The following is a 27,145-nucleotide window of genomic DNA, read 5'->3' as shown; positions in this document are numbered from 1 at the left end:
AAAAAAATTGGTCAAAAACATTAATTCCTTCACTCTCAACTGGGCACTTTTCTACAGGGAGGGGGGGGGGGGGCTTTTTTTTTTTTTTTCCCCCCCAATATTTTCGAAAGTCATCCCCTCTTTTTAATTGTCTAGCCTCAATTTAAACATTCGTCACTTTTGGTTTAGCGAAGGGCGTAACAACTAATGCATCACTTTTTTTTTTTCCACTTTCTTTTCCTACTTGCGGTATGAGTTCAAACCTGTCTATTACCACTTTTTTTTTTTTTTTGCGCTTGCAATTTTCCTTTTTTGTTAAACCAACACCCTAAAACCAATAAATAAAAAACAAAAATAAATAAAAAGTAAATAATTAAAATCAAAAATCAATAAAAATAAAAAAGTAAATAAAAAACAAAAAAATAAATGAATAAAAAACAAAAAAAAATGAATAAAAATAAAAAATAAATTTAAAAAATTAAAAATAAAAGACATTTTTAAAGAAATCAGAGTTAAATATTTACACACACACACACACACACACTGTTTTATTTTTATATATAAGAATACAGGATTCACTCCTAAACTGATCATTATAATTTTTTTTTTTGTCCTTCAACTATCCTTAGGCATATTGGTTGTTGTATGGAAAAGAAAAGAAAAAAGTTACTGACTCCGTAGGTATTTTCATATTCTTTCTTTTCCACCTTCACGTCACGGGTTCGAGCCTGCCTGCCTACTACAACTTTTTTTTTGCTCAATACACACCTCCAAACACTTGGGCAATGCCAGGCACCCAGGCTAGCTTCTTCATAATTGAGAGTACTGAATGTTCCGGTTGATGTAACCTCCAACCTTCTTTAGTACATACATTATACAAATTTTTCTTTTTTTTTTTTTGTATAGGGAGAATTATGGACAAGAACCAACATTCATTCATAATTGGGGGTGCTGCAAGTACACTTGGTCCACAAAAAAAGCAACAACATCAAAACAAAAAAGCTAAAAAAAAAAAAAAAGTGAACAAAACAAATAAGTTAAAATGTTTTATTTACACTCTAGACTTAACATGAACGCTGAGAAGAAACAATTACTAGTTCAACATTTTTTTTTTCTATAATCAAAATTGTTATTTCTTTTCTTCTCCGGCTGTGACCGCTGCACCTTCTCCTGCTTCAACCTGTTTCAAAGCGACCTCATCAGCCTCAGCCTTTGTACGGAAGCCGCGGAAGGTCTCCCATGGGGTGCTGTATTCAAACTTACGAAACTCTTGGGTTAACTCCAAAGGCTCGATAACGACACGCTGGGCCTCATCATCATAACGTACCTAAAAAAAAAAAAAATAAATAAAAAATAAATAAATTAAAAAAAATATAAATAAATAAATAAATAAAAAAATACAAAAAAAAAATAAAAAATAAATAAAAATAAATAAATAAATAAAAAAAAATAAATAAATAAAAATAAATAAATAAATAAAAAAAATAAATAAATAAAAATAAATAAATAATAAATAAATAAATAAAAAAAAAAAAAAAAAAAAAAATAAAATAAAAAAATAAATAAATACAGGGTGACCCCCCCAAAAAACGGGCCCCAAAACTAATTAGGCCTTAGTGTTTTGTCCGAATGAAATGAAACTTTGGTCATAAGTAGTTTATTATATTTAAAACATCACATCAAAACACAAGGGTCTTTGGCCTTTTTTTCTCCATTCTACAACATGTTTTAGATGGCCTCCATTTAGCTTTTGTTTTTTTTGGGTCACCATATATATATATATATATATATATATATATATAAATAAAAATGAACTAATAAAAAATAAATAAATACAAACAAACAGATAAAATAAATATAAAATAAATAAAAAACAAAAATAAATAAAAAGTAAATTAAAATCCAAAATAAATAAAAATAAAAATAAATAAAAAGTAAATAAATAACAAAAAAAAATAAAAATCCATAAATAAATGAATAAAAATCCATAAATAAAAATAAATAAAAAATAAATAAATAAAAAACAAAAAATAAATGAATAAAAATCCAAAATAAATTTAAAAAATTAAAAATAAAAGACATTTTTAAAGAAATCAGAGTTAAATATTTACACACACACATAAACATCTGTTTTATTTATATATATATATATATATATATATATATATATATATATATATATATATATATATAAGAATACAGGATTCACTCCTAAACTGATCATTAAATTTTTTTTTTTTTTGTTCTTCAACCATCCTTAGGCATATTGGTTGTTGTTTGGAAAAGAAAAGCTAAAAGTTACCGGCTCCCTAGATATTTTCGTAGTCTCTATTTTATGGTTATTGTTTTGAATTTATGAAAAAAATTGGTTCACAAATGGGGGCCCAACTCTAATAAAGATCGACAGAGGATTATCTCCCTTCTATCGTTGAAATCTTAAGGGTGTACAATGTTTGTTTTTCCTACAATTAGAGGCTCCCAAATGCTATTAAAAAATCTAGGCATGGTCTGCTTAATAAGTTTTCTTTTTTAGCATATCTGCTGCCTCCTTGTAGCCTGATCCTCTACCTTGCATTCCTGTCAATTATCTTGATTAATACAAAAATATCCACAGAGCCAAGTATGGATTTGAAAATGACTCGGCCAATTTTTCTGAAATTTCACACGAAAGTAAGTGATGTGTCTGGGACTGATCTTCGATGAAATAAAATTTGAAAGGGAGATAATTCCCTGTCGATCTTCATTAGATCTGGCTCCCCTTTGTCAACCAATTTTTTTCACAAATACGAAACAATAACCATAAAATAGAGACTTCAAGAATACGAAAATATCTACGGAGGCAGTAACTTTTCTCTTTTCTTTTTCCAAGCAGCAACCAATATGCCTAAAGACGGTTATAGGCCAATCTGACTGAAACGTTTAACAAATAACTCAAGATGAGAACAATAGTCCGATCAATGAAAGTAATTTAAACAATCAGCCCTCATCTAAAAAATTCAAAAATTTTAAGTAAAAATATGTCGGCAAATTCAAACGAACATTTTGCATTTCAATTTGCTGATATATTTTTGTACGTTTTATTCATCCAGTCGAATAAAGAGTTTACTCGTTAAAAACCATCCTTAGTGTATGATCACTATTTCCTGTTAACTTCAGTTTATGTGACCAGCAGTTAAAGAGTTTATCGGTTAAATATTTTCATGCAGACAGACACACATCTGTTTATTTATATATAAATCATAGACCTCCAACCTCTGTCCCACCAGCACTATGTCACATCCCTGTGTCTGTTTTACAAATATTTTGATGGGAGTGAAAGAGAGAGAGGGGTGTGAAAGAGAGAGAGGGGGGTAAGAGAGAGAGAGGGGGGGTAAGAGAGAGAGAGAGGGGGGGTAAGAGAGAGAGGGGGGGTAAGAGAGAGAGAGGGGGGTAAGAGAGAGAGAGAGAGAGGGGGTAAGAGAGAGAGAGAGAGGGGGTAAGAGAGAGAGAGAGAGAGAGAGGGGGTAAGAGAGAGAGGGGGGTGGGTAAGAGAGAGAGAGAGAGAGAGGGGGGGGGTAAGAGAGAGAGAGAGAGAGAGTGAAGGAGAAAGGAGTTAAAGAGAGAGGGAGTTAAACTAAGAAGGTTATTTCTGCTGAGGTGGTTGACTATTTCTCTATTTAATATGGATTTCAGCAACTTACTCATGACACACAGGAGACTTATTGGTCTGTACTGAGAGGGAGATGACTTATCACCTGAGTTCTAAAATACAGGGCATACTGATGAGATTTTCCAGGGTGTTGGAAAGCACTTCTCTTGAAGGCAACACTTAAACAGTTTCGTAAGTATGGGAGCAAGTTCTGGTTGAAGCTTTTTTAACACTATAATTGGGATGCCGTCAGGGCCAGTTGCTTTACTGGAATCAAGGTTCTTGATTAGCTTGGCGACCTCATGCACAGATATTTGTATGTTACCTAGCGTGTTCTGTGTTATAGGAGGAAATATGAGGAGATGATGGCCTTCGTCGCATAGGGTAGAATTAGCTGCAAAGTTCTTTGCAAATAGTTTGGCCTTGTCTGATGCTGACGAGATGACCTCTGGTCCATTGAGAATGGTTGGGATAGAACGCACACTTCTGTTCAGGATCCTATTTGTTATTTGCCAAAACTGGTGGGAACCAAGCCGCTGATCAGCTACTTTGGATTTAACAGACTGGGCATATAGCTCTCTTGCATTTTTTATTACTCTTTTACAGTGGTTGCTAGCGTTCCTGAAAGCAGCTTTAGTCTCAGTGCATCTATTACGTTGGTAGCTATGGAAAAAGTGATTTCTGTGCGCGATAGCAGCAGCACATTCGGGGGAGAACCATGGCTGGCTGTTAGGTTTTTGTTGGAATTTTTTAGATGGTATGAATTGGTCTATGCCTACAATTAACCATTCAGTCAGATCTGATACTATAGAGGACACATCCTTTTTAAACATGGAATGCAGAGGTAAATCAGATATGAATGTACGGAAGCTATCCCAGTCAGCCATAGAGTATCGGTATACAGTACGGTGGAGGGGTACGTCTGGGGACTTATTACATTTCATTTTTATCTTAACTGATACGACGGAGTGGTCGGAGGATCCTAGAGGAGAAAGAACGGAACATGAACATAGCTCAGGGGAAGTTGAGAGAAAAAGGTCTAGAAGGCTTGCATACTGACCTGTAGTATCGGGCACACGAGTGGGCTTGCGAACAATCTGAGTGAGGTCATAAGCAATGGCAAAATAATGACAGAACCTGCCCTCATCGTCTGTCTTATTTGAGTGGGTCAGCCATTCCACGTTTTGGACTTTGAAGTCACCACAGATGTGAATGTTACCCGAGGGATGTGCAGACAGGATATAGTCTATTTTCTCAGATATACTCTTAAAGATAGTAACTCTGCTGTTATGGGGCCGATAGAGGGCAAATATAAATGCAGTGGTGTTAACAAGTGCAACCCGGAAGCACATATAAGGTAAATTAGGATCTTCTCTAGAGATATCCCTGCTACACGGGAAGCTATCTTTAATGTATGCACATATTCCATGCCCACAGCGATCTTGGGGGTCAGATTTAGATGTTAAGTTAGAATATCCGTTAATTATGAACTCATCTAGGGAAGTGGTCGGCCCTATTTCAGTTTCGCTTAGGAAGAATATGTCCGGTTTTGTCTCGTGTAACTGGGTTTCAACCTCTGGAAGGTTGGAACGTAGACCCCTGATGTTGGAGAAGGAGACATGGTAGTAAGGGTCTACGTTGGAAGATGGGGTTCTAGGTTTATTCGAGTTTTTTTTCTGGAGATATTTCATGTTGAGGTTTTGGAATTTGTGGAACAGGGTGGCATACTTGGTTGAAGCAGGATAGAGAGGGAAAGTAAGAGAGAAAAGGACAGGAAAACATAACACACATATATGCATACATACATACACAATACATAATAAACATACACAAGCCTACACACATGAATATACATACATGAATACACACACAGATAATGTTTTATTATATAGAAATAATATTTGCCTCTGTGTAACCACTGAGTGGAAAGTCTTTCCTAAAAGGGTGACCATCAAATCCATAATCTGTGAGGATACGACGGAGATCAGGATGGTTGGAGAAGAAAACGCCATACATGTCCCAGATCTGAAATGAGAGCGAGAGGAAAAAGCGTAATTAATTAAAAAAAATATATAAGAAAAATAAAAGAAAAAGAAAAAATAATAAAAAAAAAGAATACAAAGAAAAACAGAAATAAGGTAAAAACAAATGATTTTTTTTTTAATTTCAAAGAAAAAACTAAAAATAAAGAAAATACAAAGAAAAACAGAAATTAGGTAAAAACAGATGATTTTTTTTTAAATTTAAAGAAAAAACTAAAAATAAAGAAAAGAATACAAAGAAAAAACAGAAATTAGGTAAAAACAGATTATTTTTTTTTAAATTTCAAAGAAAAAACTAAAAAGAAAAAAATAATAAAAAAAGAATACAAAGGAAAACAGAAATTGGGTAAAAACATTAATTTTTTTTTAATTTCAATGAAAAAACTAAAAAGAAAAATTTTTTTTTACATTTGAAAACATTTTCTAAAATTGTCAGTTTTAAAAATTAAGTCAAATCTCAATAAATAAAATAAAGAAAAAACAAAAGGAAAAAGAAAAAATACAAAAAAGAATACAAATAAAAAAGCTAAAAAGAAAAAATTAAAAAAGAAAATAAATTCAAATAGGCAAAAAATAAAAAGAAACGCTTTTTTGTTTGCGTTTTCAGCATTATCACGTATCTGTAAAACTGAGGGGACATTAATTTTAAATTAATTAAATTAAACCTCATTAAAAAATCTCAGTACTTCTATACTGAGCGAATCGAAATATTAAATTTTAAGTAAAACATATAGTACTACGTAATTGCTATAACACAAATAGTAACATATCCAAAAATTACGAAAATCGATAAAGGCAGAAAAATAATTATTGGTACTTGTACAGCTTAATCAAGACATTAAAAAACGAAAATATCAAAAAGAAAGTTATATTGTACGTATCCATTATGGAATGAAGTTCTTAAAAAAAAAATTTCTCTTAATTTGATTGAGTAGTTTTTTTTTCTTTTTTTACAGCGGAAAAACATGTTTTTATGACAGCACGCTCAAGGTAGCCATGTTTAGATTTTTAGAACATGCCACGGTGACATAACTGTCTAAACTGCTGACACCCACCCTCCTCATTTTAATTAATAGCTTTTCTTCCTAAAAAATCGAAACATGGCTACCTTTTGATTGATATGAATTGTTTTTTCGCAGTAAAAAAAAAAAAAAAAAAAAAAAAAATTACTTGATGAAACTAAGTGAAATTTTTTTTCGATATTTTCATCTTTTTAATGTCTTGATTAAACTGAGAAGTACCTAATTATTATTATCTAGTCTGGTGCGCTGCAGCATCTGCTGTGGTTGTACAGTTCGAAGCTGGAATTGTCTATCAGGATGCAGGCCCAGGCAGGTGATAGGTGAGGCCTAGGTTTGTCCAGTTAGATTTCGCGTTTAAAGTCCGACGGAAAGGCAAGCCTTCATGGTCAGAGCCAGAAAGGGACTCCAAACCAGTTTTTTTGTCAAAACTGGGACTCAGATTTTTGTATTTCGTTGCTTTTCTCACAGACGGATTCTACATTATAACATTTTAATCAGTCAAGTTGGAAACTGTTATGGCTGATGGGTCAGAGTCGAGGGAATATGCGGCCGATGAAAGGGTATAATGGCATCTAATTTGATGAAAAAAATGTTAACAAAATTTGCAAACGGATCTTGTATTCTTTGTCTGCTTGCAAACTTTCAACCGACTGGGAACACTTTTTTTTGTTTTGCAGCCATTTATTGTTTTATTGCGATTCTCGTTGTTTTTCATTTGTTTTTTTTTTTGTTTTTTTTTTACTTTGTTTTATTTGTGCATTATTCTCTTTCAGATTTTTTTTTTTTTTTTTTTTTCTACATAGTCTTCCGAAGAAAAAAAAAGTAAAACTTTTAACCAATGAAATCGTCTGATGATGACAACCTTTTATCTAATAAAATAATAGCGTTCTGCGTCTAGTCTGATGCACTGCAGCATCTGCTGTGGTTATGCAATTCAAAGCTAGAGTTGTCTCTTCGGGAACAGGCCTGGGCGGGTGATAGGGAAACCTAGGTTTGCCCACTTATCAGGGTTCCTCTCTCAGCATTGCAAAGTCCGACATAAAGGCAAGCCAATATGGTTGGAGCCAGCACAACTGCAGGAGTTGCCGGAAAGTTGTTGCAGTGCTTCATCATCCACCTATTGGGACTTCAAACCCGATTTTTTGTCGAGGTTTACTCTCTTAAGCAAAGAGGACATAGAGCACCTCTTCTGAGTCGGCACTGCTTTTTTAATTCCAGTTGCAAGTGTAGATAAGTTCAGGACAACTAGAGACAATGCCGAGATAAGCGGAGAGCACATACAGCGATTAGTATTCCCAAATGGTCACCCATTTGGCACTTAACTTCGGTGATCAAGCAGGGAACCGGTGTGTTAACGTGATTTTTTTTTTAAAATTCAATTTTCACCCCAAACAAGGCGCAGTGCCACTTTGAAGTAGGGGTCTACTATCGGGGGACATAAGTTGCAGGGATATTATGAAGGGAGATGAGCAGAAAGATGTCTGTTCACATTACACTTGAACTTCTGCATGTCAGTACAGTTGGGAAAGCAGAATCCCGGAAGGGAGTTCCAAAATCTAGCAGTTCTGGGAGCCTAGGGATCTCTATTGTGAAGGGGTGGAATTTATTTGCTTGTCTGGTTTGTTGCGGGTATTCACGTCGAGGGGTACAAGTGCTTGTAGTTCATCAGAGCATTCACCATTAGAATAATTGTAGAACAGGCAGAGGGATGCAGCATTTCATCAGTGGGACAGAGGCTGAAGAAGATTATGCAGTATATGCCCTTTACAAAATAACGGCTCAACTGAAAGATGGTAATTAAGTGGTTAATGACACGGACTAACAATCTGGGTATAACAAGTTCAAATCCATTTCGTTCCACAGAAACGTTTTCATCAAACGCACACTTGACCTTATGTCGCACCTCCTGAAGAGAAGCTAAGTAAAATAACAGTAAGGTAAGTAAAGTAACAGATTCCACAGAAAAGAAAGAGACACCTTTCGATACGTCCAATTTTCACAATTGGAAAGGATTTCACAGTACATTGTGATGTCATAATATAATCTCCCTCCCCCTCTCTCTCCTCTTCCCTATATATAATAAAAAGAAAAGAGGTGCAGTTTTTTCCCTCTGGACCAAAATACTGTAGGTTTTCAACAACAGATGGCACATACAAAAATTTATTAGGTTTACACTATTAACCGTTACCTTTTTAAACTATAGAATGACTTTATAGGCACATTAATTTGTATTATTAAAACATTACATTTAATTCTGAGAGTGACATCATCACGATCGCAGATATACAGTAGCTGTTGTTTTTCTCTCAAATAAAAAAAAAAAAAAAGTACTACTCTCACTACCATTCGACATTGGATGGAGGGGGGGGGGTCATTAGGATCATATATGAAGTTTCGCCCTAATTTTCTGGCTCATATTCTTATACACACACCATAGTCTTTTCTTATATCTATCCCAAAACGTAATGATTTCTCCCTCCTCACATTTCATGTAATCTCATTGGCCGACAAGTACATATTCTGCCATTCCGGAATGCATGAAACCTCATTAAAAAAAAAAAAAAAAAAAAAAAAAAAAAAAAAAAAAAAAAAAAAAAAAAAAAAAAAAGAACGTTTCAGAGATTGAAACAAACATGGCTTCCATGATTATATTAGGTCATCATTTCTGATTAAATACCCTGATTACAAACTTCGGAAAAGATATACTTCCCCTGTAGTAACTTACTTTAGTAAGAATGAGTTACTATTTCCTTACATTATACCTAAAATACCATTTTCGATTCTTTCATTTTTTTTTTTTTTTATATGTGCATCTTCTACTTATTTTTAACTTCTTTTTAATCTATATATATATAAAAGGCAAAATGTGTGTGACCATTTTGTGTATGTCTTCAAAAGGCTTTTCTCGCACACGGTTCCGATGTCGTTACGATCGCTTACAACTGTTTATATGGGTCCTAAATAATAATATGTACGATTTGGGAAAGCGCGTCGCATCTAGATTTATTCACGTTAACTTTTACAAAATTATTGCTATTTTGGCTTCTCGCATGTTGATGAAGCTTTTTCGTATAAAAAGCGAAACTAATTCAAAGTTAACAAGTCGTCGGCATTGCGCCGGGAAATGTCCAGAAGCAATCAGCTTTGATCAATGTTGTACATCAGACAATTGCTATTCAATCTGGACAATTGGGAGCTGGTTTCGCTCTCCCCAACATCTGTTGGGAAAAAAAAAACAGTCAAATTTGGGTAAACAACTGCGTGACTTCTATTTGACCTTCTTAATTAGGTCAAATGGAAGCAGCAAAGTTAACTTTTATTGCGCACGCCTGTTTTTATAGTTCAATAAATAAATTCAAACCTGTGTATGTTGTAAGTCGCGGTGGCCTAATGGTTAACGTCGGCCTTTTATTTTTTTCACATTAATTTCCAACTCAAGGGTACGGGTTCGATTCTCATACTTACCTACCAAAACATTTTTTTTTTTTTTATTATTTAACCCCCCCCCCCCCCAGTTTTGATTTACCTCAAGACACCCGGGCATCCCCCGCTAGTATATATATATATATATATAAATACAATGTTGTTTGTTTTACATTACGAAATTGTTTCAGTAAAATTATATTTTCTTACACAGACTTTTAAATATATGTTTTTGCAATTACATATTTATGCAAAAACTGCTTTCGTTTACGAATACCTTCCGTTCGGAAAAAAAAAAAACCCAAAAAACATTGGTTTATTACTTATTTGTCGTGTTATTTGACGAAAAAAAAAAAAAAAAAAATCAGAATATTTTTTTTTTTTTCTTTTAAATCCCGTTATTTATTTATGTGAGTCTTGCTCGACAACGCCCGGCGGATGACGGAAACCACCGGATTTTACTTTGCATGCTACCACCGGGCACCCCCGGTTAACGGGTTCTGCTAGTTAAATTACAATTTACATCATTCCATTCTTCTAACCAGGCGTCTTATCATTCTCCCTTTGTTTACCTCATTTGCTATCCCTCTCACCATCTAGAACATTCACGTGCAAAACCTACAAGGTTCTTAAAGTTTTAGTATTAAACGCAATGTGAATACTTACTTCTCGTTCGTACCAATTGGCGCCAGCGAAGACGGAACAGATAGAATCAATTGGTGTCAATTCATCAGTGTAAGTCTTCACACGGATGCGTGAATTGTATCGAAGCGACAGCAAGATATAGACGATCTGAAAAAAAAAAAAAAAATTATACAGTATACAGGGTGGAACGATAAAGTTGTCGCCCATAAGAAAACAACACTACAGCTTTATTTTAAAACTTTTATCGAAAAAAATCAATTCAGGTAACTTGATCATGTAATAGAGCTGACATCTATTCAATGTAGCCACCTTCAGCCTCAATCAACGCCTCGATAGGGATCCAGAATTGAAAGCATGGTTTTTCCACAAGCGCCAGTGGGAGCTTGGCATTCAGGCTGGCTTTAGCGTTGTGAGATGTCATGTTGGTGATGTTCTCAACGTATGACCAAACGAAATAATCCAGTAAGTTCAAGTTGGTGTAGGAGGGAGGCGCAGTGAACGAAGGGTAAAAAGTCATAGCACTCCTTCTGAAACCAAGCCTGGGTCTCTTTGGACTTGTGAGCCGGTGCTGAGTCCTGTAGCCACACCCAGGGTCTGCTAACAGCCATCTAATTGCATCAGGGAACACTCCCAGACACATCAAGTACCTTTTTTATTTTTATTTTTACATAGGCGTCACCACTTATCAAGGCCGATAGGCCACTCAAGGATAAGGGTTAAAGAGTGTAGAGTAGTCAAAAGGACAATATAGTAATTAATAGTAATGGAAGTTCGGTAAATTTGTTAACTTAAGTGGAACGGCTCATCAGAAACTTGTTCACATTGGACTTGAAGACAATCATATTATAGACAGCTGGAAAGCAGGAAAACGGAAGATAATTCCACAGGCGTGCAGTTCTAAGAAAGAAGCTTTGATCATGGAATCTATGTTTAGGTTTAGGCACAGATTAAGAGTGGGGAAAATTATTGATAATGTTTCCAGCTAGTCTAGTGTTTCTTGTGAAAGTTTGGCGAGAGGGGACCATAGATTGAAGCTCAGTCGAACACTTTCCATGAAAATTAGTGTGAAAATTTAAAAAAAAAAAAAATTGGCCCAGCCATTTCAGAGTCCATAGGGAACAAATTCACACACACACAAAGTTCCTTATATATATATATATATATATATATATATATATATAGCAAAAATGGTAATTAGTAAAAACCTGGAGTGCTCAATACTATTGCAGAGCAAATATGTATTTTTTAAAATCATTATTATTATTATTTATTAGCTAAGCAGATAAAACGGTAATAAAAAAGAAATATATATACGCACACACTATTATATATAAGGAACTTTGTGTGTGTGAATTTGTTCCCTATGGGCTCTGAAATGGCTATATATATATATATATATATATATATATATGATTGTTAAGATGGATGAAATCCGACAATATGAAAAATAAATTAGAGGTAGAAGGGCCTGAACTCTCAACATTTTGCCCGATTTTTGCAGGCTTTTTCAAGAGGGATGGTTATTATTATTTTCTCTAATCATAAAATGTATATATGTATATAGGCATCTAATTTACATAAGAAAACATGCTGCTCTCCCCCCCATCATTATATATACCCCCCCCCTCGTCAATGACCATCCCTCTTGTAAAAGCCCGCATAAATCGGGCGAAACATTGGGTGTTCAGGTCCCTCTACCTCTAATCTATTTTTCATATATATATATATATATATATCAATGGCTAATTTTTAGTTTCATATTTCCTTTTTAATATTGATATATGATTTGTAAATCTATTGGAATTAAAACTATTTTTTTTCTAATCATTTTTTCAAGTAAAAAATTAATTATGACTTATGGATTGAATTATCAATCCCTTTCATTAAAAATTAAATACGAAAAGTATTAGAAATATTCAATGTCTCCATTCAGTCTCGAAAGACAAAGGATACCCCCTGTAGGTGCAGCTGTGCATGTAATTGTGTGGCTTATGCAATCCCCAACCACACCTCTCCTGAATCAGCACTGCTTGAGTCTAGTGGCAAGGAGAAGTCCAAGAAAACTGGATGAAATTGTTGCAATACACAGTTAACTTTTTAAATATATACTATATTTCTATGTCAGCATTGTTTGATGCCGAGATAGAAATATAGTTTCAGTATATATTTAAAAAGTTAACAGTATATTGCAACAATTTCATCCTTGTGGTATCTGTGTTTTTCTGGGGTGATTTCTTTCTGGAATGATCTATAAATAATCTACAATTAGTAAGATTTTTTTTATATTTTTATTTTTTTTTGCTCTTATGACTTGAAAAGAATTCCATTTCTTCTTGCAACTTTGGCCCTTTTCTTTGGAGGCTTTTATGGATTTATATGGTTCTCTGGTGAGTTATTTGTTATACCATTCAACGAAATACGTGTAAGACATACCATGTATCAAATAAAATTTTATGAATGTGATTATATATTTCACAATGGCTGACTTCAACGTGCTCTCATAAAAACATATTTTTCTGCTGTAAAAAAAAAAAAAAAATACTCGATCAAATTAAGTGAAATTTTTTTTTTGAGATCTTCAGTCCAAAACGGATACGTACAATATAACCTTTTTTTCAATATTTTCATTTTTTAATGTCTTGATTAAACTGTACGAGTACCAAATATTTTAATGATATTTTTATTAATACTTAAATAATTTAATAATATTTATTTTGATTTTATTTTCAAAAATATTCAAAAAATATTTTAATGGTATTTTTATTAATACTTAAATAATTTAATAATATTTATTTTGATTTTATTTTCAAAAATATTCAAAAAATATTTTAATGATATTTTTATTAATACTTAAATAATTTAATAATATTTATTTTGATTTTATTTTCAAAAATATTCAAAAAATATTTTAATGATATTTTTATTAATACTTAAATAATTTAATAATATTTATTTTGATTTTATTTTCAAAAATATTTTAATGGTATTTTTGTTAATACTTAAAAAATAATGTTTATTTCGATTTTATTTTTAATATTTCGACACATTTTTACTGGACATAAAGAATATGATTTTCAAGGCCTTTTAAAGAAATTTTCCATATTTTCAAGGTAATAATATATAAATAAGGCCTTTTCAAAGCAAAAGTCAAAATTCAAAGACTGCTCGAACACTATAATTCACTCTGTCAACCCCGTCATAATATATGATTCACTCTTAAACTAATGAACTGATCATTATGACTTATAAAACATACATTCCAAGCAACACGTCAACTACATTTTGTCTGTAAACTTTGCCTTATTTTTTTTTTTGGGAAACCTTTACCTCAAAACGATATGTCCTGCAGGGTATGTCTACGCCAGCAATATCAACAATGTTCAGATACTGTGCATTATGATGGTCTTTCAAGAAGGTCATCACAGGAATGATCCCCTCCGGATGAATGAGTACCTCAAGCTCATTGTTATACGTGAGCTGAACTTGTTGGACGTATTTGGGAAGACAGCTGCCGACATATTCACCAAAATCGTACAAGGTCGATCGGAGCAACGGATTATCGGGCTTCGTAGTGGCTGGAAAAATAAAAAATAAAAAAATAAATTGTGATTTTTATGTCAGACTAAAACCCGAAAGGTCGTCAAATTGATTTAAAAAAAAACAAAAAAAAAAAAACGGTACGTGTTTAGTTTTTTTTTTTTTTTTTTTAATCAAGACATTAAAAACTGAAAATTTGAGAAAAAAAAAAATTATTTTGCATACCCGTAATGAAATTAAGTTCTCATAAAAAATATTCACTTAATTTGATCAATTTTTTTTTTTTTTTTTTTTTTTTTTTTTACATAGGAAAATCAAATTTTAATGAAATCGACTGTCTTGCAGCTTTGAAAATTGCAGTCTTGATGCCCTGTAAAAATCTGTGTGGAAATATTAAAAATAAAAATCGAAATAACTACTATTACATTATTAAGCTGTATAAGGAGGTTGTCATAATCAACAGCCAAGAAAGTATTTAACAAACAGGAAGTTTAGAATGATGGACGTACACTAATTGTCCGCTTTCTTCTCAATTCATTAAATAGGGCTCAACTTTGATTTTCTGAAAGCGGTTTTATAACTATAATATTTTTTGAAGGGATTTAAAATGATACAGCATTATCACGCTGACACACCGATTCTGACTGGATCACCAAAGTTAAGCAACGTTGAACCTGGTCAGTACTAAATGGGTGACCATTTGGGACTCCCAGGTGCTGTATGTGCTCTCCGCTTATCTCGGCATTGTTTCCAGTCGTCCTGGATTTCTCCTTGTCACTGGGCTCAAGCAGTGTCGATTCAGGCGAGGTATGGTTGTGATTGCGCAACCCTTGCCTTACAATAACATATGCAGCTGCCCCTACAGGAGGTATCCTTTATTTTTCGAGACTGGACAGAGGCATTGAAATGATGCAAACTAAAAATGTACAAAATTTATTGTTAAAAAAAAAAAAAAAATAAAAATAAAAAATAGAATGAAGTAAAAAAGGTTCTCTTTCATTATAATAGCGAAAATGGAAATATTGAATTTCAAGTACCTATTTACAATGCCTCCCCACGGGACAGAGTTAGACACCAGGGTCGTTTTTTAACGTGGAGAAAAGGTACAAAAATAAAAATTGTCTCAGTCGTGAAGGATTCCCCCTCCACCGAAAGAGAACAAGAAACGGAAGTGCCGCACCTGAAGAACAGATACTACACTTTGATCTTGGCCAAAAAAAAAAAAAAAAAAAAAACAGTGCTATCTATGTAATTGTCATGTCACAGTAATGAAAATATCCAAAAATTACGAAAAACGATAAGGTAGAAAAATAATTCTTAACGAAAATAGTTTTTGAAGACAATTAGCGAGAATTGAGATTTTCAAAAAAAAAAAAAAAAAAAAAAAAAGAAACCAGAGAGTTCTAATTGTAAGAAAAGGGAGATAAATATTTTCAGAAAACTGAAAATCTTTTGCCAATCTAGCAAAACTTAATTTTTGCAAATTGTCTTCAAAAAACTGTTTTCATTAATAATTTTCTACCTTACCGTTTTTCATAATTTTTGGATATTTTGATTATTGCGACATGACAATTCAGTAGATAGCATGGACTTTTACTTGAAATTCAATGGGTACTTGTACAGTTTAGTCAAGACATTCAAAAATGGAAATATTGAAAAAAGGTTATATTGTACGTATCCGTTTTGGACTGAAGATCTCCGAAAAAAAAATTTCATTTAATTTGATTGAGTAGATTTTTTTTTTTTTACAGCAGAAAAACACGTTTTTATGAGAGTGAGTTGAAGTCAGCCATTTCGAAATTTGCTGAACACACCATGGGGAGATAACTCCATGTAAAGCGCTGATACTCTCTCCCCGTCTTTAATTCTTGCTTTTCTTCCTAAAAATCGAACCTTTTGCTCGGTATCGTAAGAAATTTGTTTTTCGCAGTAAAAAAAACAAAAAAAAAAAAAAAAACTATTTGATGAAATTAAGTGGAATTTTTTTTCGGAAAACTTTGTTCCATAACAAATACATACAATATAACCTTTTTTCGATATTTTCATTTTTTAATGTCTTGGCTAAACTGTACAAGTACCATTGAATGTTTCGATTTTAGAATTTTGCTCTGAGAGCCAAGAAACACTAATTTAGCTTTCACAATGATTATCTCCCCTGAAAATCAAACTAAAGTCAAAAGTATATAACCGACATAGAAGGAAACCCCAGAATTTTCCAAATCTAAACGTAACTAGTACATATTTCTATCTCTTCTCTACAATTATATAAATGCAACTGTGCATGCGTGTGAGACGTCGTTCCTTATAGACTCCAAAACGACTGAACAGATTTTCTTTAAAATTGACAGAACTTAAAAGTATAAGTCTGGGTTGGTTGGTTGGTTGATTGTTTTTGTTTTACGGCATATCAACCCTTTTCAGGTTATTTAATGCCAAATCCGGTGATTTTGAAGAAAATTTTTTTAATAGAATATATTTGTTTTTTGCAAGTCAGTTTCTATTCAACCCATAGTTGGGACCCTAACAGAGTGGACCTGGGAGCAATGGCAATTAAAGGGTGGCTCCACACTCCCCAGAGCCCGCAAGCTGGAGCCTCACTATCGGATATAGTTTAAGGTCATATCCAGGACCATAAGTCTGGGAGTGATCTTAGTTAAGTTTTGTCTCAGAATACCCCCGATAATTACCGATAATCGAAACCGTTATTTTAATTTATCATCGGTAAAGCCATTTTTTCCATGTCATCACTTAGCAACAATGATAGGACAACGGGCCATGAAAATTCTACAGTATGTAAGTTGATAGCGTTTTTTTATTTTTGTTTTGTATGACGTGGTCTGTAGGTTCAAACTCTGCATGTAAATTTCTTAATTTTTTTTCATTAACCGCAAAGAATTTTATAAGATTTGAAAATTTACATGTTTTTTGTTTTTTTTTTGCATGACATGGTTTGTAGGTTCAAACCCAGCATGTAAATTTCTTAGTGTTTTTTTTTTTTTTTTTTTTTTGTTAACTGTTTACATAAAATAATTTTATAAAAGAAACAGTAGGTTCTCTAGAGTGCAATGTAGAATAACATATTTGGTCTAAGTTACTGCATGGAGGCATGTGAAGCTTCCTCCAGGGGGATTTCAAAGATTTTGATGAAAAAAAAAAAAAAAAAAAAAAAAAAGAGTGTGAAATATTCATTGACCATCATTCAATCCCGGGCAACGTTAGGTCTCCCTGCTAATATATATAATCAAATTTTAGTCATTCAATGAATTTAAAAATTTATGATGTGAAATGTTTGAATTTCAAATCAAAAGATTTTTATTATTCTATGTAAGACATAAGATATTCCTATGTATAGGAATGTATTCTTTATACATTTGAAATACTATAACTCCTTATCCTATAGGATTTCGATGTCTACCATCTCTTCAGAGGAGAAAATATTAGCAAATAGGATAAGGAGTTATAATATTTCAAATGTATTCTTTGTCTTACATAGAATAATAAAAATCTTTTGATTTGAAATTCAAACATTTCACGTCATAAATTTTTTAATTCATTGAATGACTAAAATTTAATTTATTTGCTCTATCTTGTATATTGAGTATTCTTATTTAGGTGGGATAGTACTTATAGAATACTAGTGAGAGGTACCCGACGTTGCCCGGGTGTTTGGGGGGGGGGGGTTTAAAAAAAAAAAAAAAAAAAGATGTTATAAGAAAAAGACTAGCCCACATGCGGCGAGCGACAAATATTGAATATTTATCTTCCCGAAATCGAGCAAATTAAATAGACAGGCGAGCTTCATTGTTAACTATGAGATATTACGATTTATATGTGATATAAAAAGTTTTAAAAAGTTGTGAACCGACCGACCGCTTCTCTGAAAGAAGCCTTTTGTAGACACACAGAAAAAGCGAACACACATACATACATTTTCGCTTTTATACTTATAGAAGATTACTGCCAGTAATATTTTGTAAAATTTATAATCATAGGTTTCCATACCAGTTGATTGTTAGATAATTTTATTCTGAAGTATATATATATATATATATATATATACGGCATAATCGCGTTGACACACCGGTTCTCGTCAGATCACCAAAGTTAAGCAACGTCGTGCCTGGTTAGTACCAGATGGGTGACCATTTGGGAATTTTAGGTGTTGTACGAGCTCTCCGCTTATCTCGGCATTTGTTTCCAGTCGTCCTGTACACATTTCACTTGCCACTGGTATTAAACAATGTCGATTAAGGAGAGGTGTGGTTGGAGGTTGCGCACCTCCCACCACAAAAATTTCACGCGCAGGCACCCCTTCGTGGGTATTCATAGTCTGTCAAAGACTGAAGGAGCCCTTATATATATATATATATATATATATATATATATATATATACATACTAGCAGGCTGCCCTGTGTTGCCTGGTCGGATGATACGCTTAAATAACTCATGCAGATTACGTATTTATTATTATTATATAGACAATTCTCTATTGATTATTATATTGTACCTAATATATGGTAGTGAGATTAAAACTAAAAATAAGACTTGTGTGCCATCAGCTAGAATTGAAACTGAAACCTACAGCTTTCCACCCTTATTGATTAGCCTCTGAGTCACGCCCATACACACATGTATATAATTCACTTGTCCTTAATCCACGGAGTTAAATAAAAAATTCCTACTTTTCTTTTCAGGTGATGAGCAATAAAGTGACTCCTTCTAGAACTATGCAGTGTCATACCTGGGACGGACTGAAAACAAAAAGACTCGGCAAAAAATGGCATGATAGACTCTGCCGGTTTTATTTTGACTTTTACTAACATTGAAAAGTTGACTTCTTTTCAGTTAATTTAAAAAAAAAAAAAAAACAAAAAAAAAAAAGATAAAAAATTGATAAGATATATTTAAAAAAAATTTTTTTTTTAAATCTTACGTTTAGTTTCCGTGCTCTGGTACCTCGTCAAAGGGGCCACAATACGAGACGGCCTTAACGCTGAAATTGAAAATAATTTTTTTAAATGAGAAAAAAAAAAGTTTCAAAAGCAATTCCTGAAGGAAAATTGAAAAATAATTTACAAAATTAACTAATTTATACCTGTCAGCAGTGTTCCTAAAGTACCTGGCCATGTCGATTTCGTGAGCAGTGTTCATACAGTACCTGGCCATGAAATTTTGTGAGCAGTGTTCATACAGTACCTGGCCATGAAATTTTGTGAGCAGTGTTCATACAGTACCTAGCCATGAAATTTTGTGAGCAGTGTTCATACAGTACCTGGCCATGAAATTTTGTGAGAAGTGTTCATAATATACCTGGACATGTTGATTTTTTGAGCAGTGTTCATAAAATACCCAGGCGTGTCAATTTCGTGATCAGTGTTTGTACAGTACCTAGGCATGTCGATTTCGTGAGCAATATCCATAAAGTACCCAGGCGTGTCAAATTTCATTTCAACCCATAAAAAGCAGTGTTCATAAAGTACTCAGGCATGTCAATTTCATGAGCAGTGTTCATAAAATACCTGGGCATGTCAATTTCATGAGCAGTGTTCATAAAATACCTGGGCATGTCAATTTCATGAGCAGTGTTCATAAAATACCTGGGCATGTCAATTTCATGAGCAGTGTTCATAAAATACCTGGGCATGTCAATTTCATGAGCAGTGTTCATAAAATACCTGGGCATGTCAATTTCATGAGCAGTGTTCATAAAATACCTGGGCATGTCAATTTCATGAGCAGTGTTCATAAAATACCTGGGCATGTCAATTTCATGAGCAGTGTTCATAAAATACCTGGGCATGTCAATTTCATGAGCAGTGTTCATAAAATACCTGGGCATGTCAATTTCATGAGCAGTGTTCATAAAATACCTGGGCATGTCAATTTCATGAGCAGTGTTCATAAAATACCTGGGCATGTCAATTTCATGAGCAGTGTTCATAAAATACCTGGGCATGTCAATTTCATGAGCAGTGTTCATAAAATACCTGGGCATGTCAATTTTTATCTTTATTTATTGTTTACTGACTTTAACTAATATAAAAAAAAATATTTGTGAAATGTTGTAAAAAAAAAAAAAAAAAATGTTACTTAGTATTTGCAATAGAGAAAGTAACTATGATGAATGCAGTCACATATTGTTGTTACTGGTAAAAAAATAAAAAAATTATGTTTCAAAATTCAAAATTTACCAGTTTACAAGAGCAGATGAAGGCAAGATTTTTTTAAAAAATATATTTATTAAAATACAATTTAAATTTTCAACCCATAAAAATGGCTTCTCCAGGAAAATCCAGATTATATATCTTTTTTTCTTGTACGTGCCATGCTGGATTTAATTTTAATGTATTTAGTAAAATAAAAAAAAAACCCTAAACTTGTCTGGTCTTTAAAACCATTAAATTTTTGGTTGGTCAGTTGGTTGTTTTTGTTTCACGGCAAATCAATCCTTTTCAGGTTATTTAATGCTGAATCCAGTGATATTGAACAATTTTTTAAGAGTATATTTTTTTTTTTGAAGTCGGTTTTTATTTAACCCATAGTTGAGACCCTAACAGGTACTAACAGTCTGGGTCAGAGTGGACCTGGGAGCAATGGCAATTAAATGGTGGCTCCACACTCCCCAAAGTCCGCAAGCTGGGGTCTCACCATCGGATATAGTTTAAGGTCATATCCAGGACCAAATTTTGGTTTGTGTTTATTATTTTATTTTATGGCATATTAACCCTTTTCGCAAACTACTTTGGGGGGGGAAGGGATTTTTTTTTTTTTCCAGGACATAGAATTTTCTAATTTTCAAAAATACATTATAGCACTTTTTGGGTGGAAAATTTAAAATTAGCTGAAAAAGAAATAAAACAAGAAAAGGAAAGCACTCCAAGTTGGAGTAAGGGGGGGGTGATTTATCTGTTACTGTGTACATTGGGGGGCGCGAGCGGAAGGGGGGGGGATCCAAATCCAGTGATTTTGGAATAAGTTATTTAAATTTGTGTCAAACATTTATTTATCGTTTAGTTTGGTGATCTTATTTTACAGCATATCAACCCTTTTCAGGCTCAATCATTTCAGAGAAAAATGTTTTTGACTTTGCAGAACATGATTGAGTTTTGAAAATGGAAAGGAAAAAAAAAAAAAAAAACGATAACATTCATGTTTGGTGAATTTTCGACCAAGAAGAAAAAAAAAAAAATAGAAAGCTCGAAAACTTCCATCGCTATCAATTAAAATTGATTTTTATTTATTGCGGACTATTATCCTCATCTTTTCTTAGTTGTTTCACGACGTTTCGGCCAACTATTCCTCTGGCCTCCGTCAGGTGGTAACCGCGACGGGATAGGAACTTTGAATTTCCTAATTGCATTCACAGAGAAATAGTTGGCTGAAACGTCGTGAAACGATTAAAAAGATGAGGATAATAGTCCGCAATAAATAAAAATAATAAATAATACTCATCTCAATAATGATTTTCAATTAAAAATAATATATATACCCTTCGGTACGGACCCGACCATGGAAGATCAAATAATAAATAAACATGAATTTATAAGACCAAAAAATTCAACCTTGATCACCCTTCGGGGCCCGTGGCGCAGTGGATAGAGACGTTGAATCTCTACGGTTCCAGGTGAGAATTGTCTGAAGATAGAGGTTTCAATCCTACTCAAAGCCGGCCAGAGGCTTACTTGGCCAAAAACATGGTGAGACGACAACACCCACGGAAGGCAGTAACGAGATTCGGAGTTTCTATCCCGTCGTGGCTACCACCTGACAAAGGCCAGAGGAATAGTTGGCCGAAACAATAACTAAAAAAATGAGGATAATAGTCCGCAATAAATAAAATGAAAAGTTATAATTACGGCAACCCAAAAAATTGCATTTATTAATCAGGTTGAATAATTTGACCAAGTAATTATATAAAAAATTTTCATAAATCAATAAAAATATTTAAATTTCATGTTATAAGAACATTAAATGAACATTAATTGCAATTTTTACATTGCCATAATTATGAGAAAAAGGAACGAAACAAAATATTACTTAAACGAAAAAATATTTTGTAAGATTTTTGCTTTAAAAGGTTTGAACCCCCACCTCCCAGGTCCGAAAATTACCAAAAACTAGCCTGGGTGCCCGGGTGTTTGGAGGTGTATTTTTTGAGCAAAAAAAAAAAAAAGAAAGTGGTAGCGGCAGGTTTGAAAGAACATGAAAAAAAAAAAAAAAAAAAAAAAAAAAAAAGTGACGTGTTTGCTGTTGCACCCATCGCCCAGCCGGAAGTGACGTAGGTTTAAATTAAGGCTAGACAATCAAAAGGAGGCGATGACTTTCGAAAATATCGGCAAAAAAAAGCGATGCCTCCTTGTAGAAAAGTGCCCAGTTGAGGGTGAAGGAATTAATGTTTCTGACCAATTTTTCGATATTTGTCGTCCGAAGGGTCGAACTTCAAAATGATACCGATCTCGTGAAAATCCGGCGCCTCTGTCGAAAGACATACAAACATACATACATTTAAACAGACAGGTGAGATTTATATAATAGATAGCCCAATATTTTTATCTTTAAGACTATCAACTTTCATTCTGAGGCTACAGCTGCCCCCATTTTTAGCAAGATCAAATTTTTGATCCTTCTGTACTTTCATACAGGTAGCTAAAAGTTTTAGTAAAAATATGCTAGACTTTTGCCCTGGGCAATGGCAGATAACCTTGCAAGAAAAAAAAAAAAAATAAAACATCAAAAACCATAACCGACCAAGTTCTCTCTAATTCTCTTTCCTTTGATCTTGAGCACGTGGTACAATGGGGAAAAGGGTGACTGGTTACTTTTAATGCATCTAAAACCAAGCTTCTATTTTTACATCATCAATGCTCTGATCCCCATGTGGCATCAATTGAAATGAATGGCTTTCATCTTGGGGGAGGCTCTATGTTTTGACAAGCTTCTGGTCTTGACCTTACTCCTGATCTGAAATCGAACACATACATCAAATTTGTTAGCAAGGTCGTTGAAAAAATGGTGGAAACATTCTACCGCTTCAGTAGATATTTCACTGCTACTGCAATTCTCTACCTATATAAAAGCCTGGTACGTCCAAGGATGGAGTACTGTTGCCACATCTGGGCAAGAGCTGCTAGAAGCAGCTTACCCTGCCTTGATTTACAAAGTTCAAAATAGACTTTGTAGCCTAGTAGGGGATGCCCTTTTCTCTTCCCTACAACCTCTTTCTCACCGAAGAGACGTTGCGAGCCTGTCTTTGCTTTATTCTTATTTTCATGGCAAGTGCTCGTCTGAGCTTCAATCTATGATCCCCCTCTCGCCAAACTTTCACAAGAAACACTCATCTAGCTGAAAACACTATCAATAATTTCCCCCCACTCTTTATCAGTGCCTAAATCTAAACGTAGATTCCATGAACAAAGCTTCTTTCGTAGAACTGCATGCCTGTAGAACACTCTTACGTTTGTCTGCTTTCCAACTGATTACAATATGGTCGTCTTCAAGTCCAATGTAAACAAGTTCTCGATGAGCCATTCCCCTTAAGTAATCCAATTTACCAAATTTCCATTACTAACGATTACTACGATATTGTCCCATTGACTCTGTACACTCATTAATCCTTATTCTCGAGTGGCCTCTGGGCCTTGATAAGTTGTGACTCCTATGTAAAAAAAAAAGACGCTTGAAGAAGGAGTTAAAACTAAAAAGAACTATACAGAGTAATTTATCTTGCCTTTGGTAACATTTATTTGGGCGCTTCTACAGAATTGGGACGAGATTTTCGCAAACTGTAAAACTGAATTTCACATGAAAACAATGGTGTCTACGTATTCCTCATATTTTTAAGATGGGGTTTGTTTTACTGTACACACAGATTCGAAAAAGTTGTCAAAAAACAAATATATAACAAATAAATGTTATCAAAGGCAAGATAAGTTACTTTTCTACCAAACTGGACATGTTGTTTTTAGTGTTTATATTTAATGTAACATCTTTATTCAGCTCGAAAAACAGTGTTTATCGATGTATTGGAAAATTTAAAATGGCGGCCGACTCTATATTTAAGGCGGTAAGTTTGGGAAAATGAGTTATAAATGAAAAAAAAAACAGACAAAATACTGTTAGAAACTCGCTCAATATATGTTACCGTGACATAGGTTGATATATAGTCGGCGGGTTTTTAACAGTATTTTGACTGGTTTTTTATTTATAACTCCTTTTCCCAAACTTACCATCTCCGAGAGAGAGTCGGCCGCCATTTTGAATTTTCCAAAACATCGGTAAAAACTGTATGTTTTTCGAGCTGAATAAACATGTTATATTAAATATAAACACTAAAAATATATCCAGTTGGGTAGAAAAGTAACTTATCTTGCCTTTGATAACATTTATTTGTTCTATATTTGTTTTGTGACAACTTTTTCGAATCTATGTGTACAGTAAAACAAACCCATTTTTTTAAAATAATTCAGTCATATTCAGGTAATTTCGACTGCATAATTGTGAAGCTAACATTGTAATTTATTAGAATTGACAAAAAAAAAAAAAAAAATTAGTTGAAACCATTGTTTTTTTGTGAAAACTTAATTTATCGACTACAAAATCTCGTTCCAATAATGTAGAAGCACCTTTATTTGTTATATATTTGTTTGTTTTGTTTTTATCACTTTATTTGGTATTATTATACAAACACCGTGACAGCGTTAGGGTTAGGGTTAGGATTAGGGTTAGGGTTTAGGGTTAGGGTTTAGGGTTAGGGTTAGGTTTAGGGTTAGGGTTGGGGTTAGGGTTAGGTTTAGGGTTAATTCGCTGTCACGGTGTTTGTATAGTTTTACCATTTTGTCTCTATACTAATAACAGGCCGAATTTTCACGTTAAAGTCAATTTTTTAAAAATTAAATTGTTAGATGAAAGTACAGAATAGTTAACAAAACCCCTTCCTCACAAAAAATGATAACAGTAATAATTGTGTTAGTTACGTAGAGACGAGAAACTTATACGCATCGACACACGAGAAATGGTTACAATTCATGAATTTTAAACAAATATAATAAAATTCATGGAATGTATAAATAAAAGAATTGGACATTTTTTTTAAATCTAAATAAATTGAAACAACAAAAAAATGTCCTTAAAACAACCTTTACACGTGCGATGATCCAATGTTCAAAGGCGATTTTTTGTTTCTTTTTAATTGTTTGAAAAATAAAAACACGGGAAATATAAATTCATTGCATTAAAAATGAAATAAGTTTTTAAAAAATTAGATACAACGGACATACCTGCTCTTTTTATAAGGCCAATCGAGGCTGGGGCGAATAACCTTCGTAGGCAAAAAGCCATCTTTCACCTCCGAACGGTTTTCTCTCCAACCAAAAACGACGAACAGACAGACGCGTGACAGACGAAACTAATCGAGAAACAGAGAAAAAAAATAGGCGAAGATATTAGTTACGTCTTTCAGTCTTCATTTTAACGAAGTCTTTTTTTTTTTTTTTTTTTTTACAAAGGAATCACCACTTATCAAGGCTAGGAGGTTACTCGAGGATAAGGGTTAATGAGTGTACAGTAGCCAATGAGACAATATCAGAATAATCGCTTGTGGTGGAAATTTGGTAACTTAGATTACTTAAGGGGACGGTTTATCAAGAAAGAACTTGTTTACGTTAAACTTGAAAATTACCATACTGTAGTTAGCGGGAAAGCAGGAAAATCGTAGAGAGTTCCACAGGCATGCAGTTCTAAGAAAGAAACTTTGTTCATGGAATCTACGTTTAGGTTTAGGCAATGTTAGAGAGTGGTTTCAACGAGATGAGTGTTTTTCGTGAAAGTTTGGGGAGGGGGGTAGCATAGATTGGAGCTCAGACGAGCATTTGCCATGAAAATAACGATAAAGCAGAGACAGGTTCGCATTGTCTCTTCTGTGGGAAAGAGGTTGCGGGGAAGAGAAAAGGGCATCCCCCACTAAGCTACGAAATCTATTTTGAACTCTGTCAAGGCAGAATAAGCTGCTTCTAGCAGCTCCTATCCAGATGTGGCAATAATGCTCCATCTTTGTATGTACTTGGCTATTCACAGGTGCTTGTGTAGATTAGTGATGTTTTTAAGTGATGCATTTCAGGTGAAAACATTGGTGCTTACGTAGAACTAGATGGGCACTCGGCATTACCTGGTTGTGTACGTGCAATACGCTTAAACATGATATTTTAATTCATGCAGATTGAGTATGCCCGGCATTGTCCAGGTGTTTAGAGGTGTCTGCTGAGCAAAAAAAAAAAGTTGTAGTAGGCAGGCAGGCTTGAACTCGTGACACGAAGGCAGAAAATAAAGTAATGCGACAGAGGAAAAACAGGTGGAAAAAAAATAAAACTCTCTTACCGATGTGCCTAACGTGGTTGTGATATTATGGGCAGCCAAAATAACGCTTTTTATGCGACGAGGATTGAATGACATGCAAAAAATGTTGGCGAAAAAAATTACCCTCTCTGTAGAAAACTGCCCAGTTGAGGGTGAAGGAATTAATGTTTTTGGCCAATTTTTTTTATATTTGTTGTCCGAAGAGTCAAGCTTGAAAATGATACCGATCTCGTGAAAATCCGTCGCCTATATAAAAAAATTTTTGTGAGACATACATACATACATACATTTAAACAGACAGGTGAGATTTATATTAAAGACTAGCCTGGGTGTCCGGCATTGCCCGGGTGTTTAGAGGTGTGTGGTGAGCAAAAAAAAACTTTTAAAAAGAAGTAGTAGTAGGCAGACTCGAACCCGTACCACGGAAAAGAATGTGAAAAAAAAAATGTGACGTCTTTACTGTTGCGGCCATTGTCAAACCGGAACTGAAGAATGTTTAAATTAAGGCTAGTAAATC

General features: G+C 33.7%; 1 protein-coding gene across 1 annotated transcript; it reads right to left on the bottom strand.

Moving 5' to 3' along the window:
* Positions 1-1,012: 1,012 nt before the first annotated feature.
* On the bottom strand, positions 1,013-25,699 carry LOC145268847 (NADH dehydrogenase [ubiquinone] iron-sulfur protein 3, mitochondrial-like). The gene is made up of 6 exons (XM_080124521.1): positions 25,554-25,699; positions 19,211-19,270; positions 14,067-14,314; positions 10,761-10,886; positions 5,513-5,632; positions 1,013-1,306 (listed from the first exon to the last, which is right to left on the bottom strand). Exons 1-6 carry the CDS (start codon positions 25,612-25,614, stop codon positions 1,109-1,111), a joined length of 813 nt encoding a protein of 270 aa, XP_079980647.1. The 5' UTR covers positions 25,615-25,699; the 3' UTR covers positions 1,013-1,108.
* Positions 25,700-27,145: the final 1,446 nt, after the last annotated feature.

Source organism: Euprymna scolopes, chromosome 44 (genome assembly GCF_053919585.1).
Source record: "Euprymna scolopes isolate OS-2025 chromosome 44, ASM5391958v1, whole genome shotgun sequence".
Taxonomy (NCBI): Eukaryota; Metazoa; Mollusca; class Cephalopoda; order Sepiida; family Sepiolidae; genus Euprymna; species Euprymna scolopes.
The sequence above is the reverse complement of the archived record's forward strand: the minus strand, read 5'-3'. Positions and strand labels throughout refer to the sequence as shown.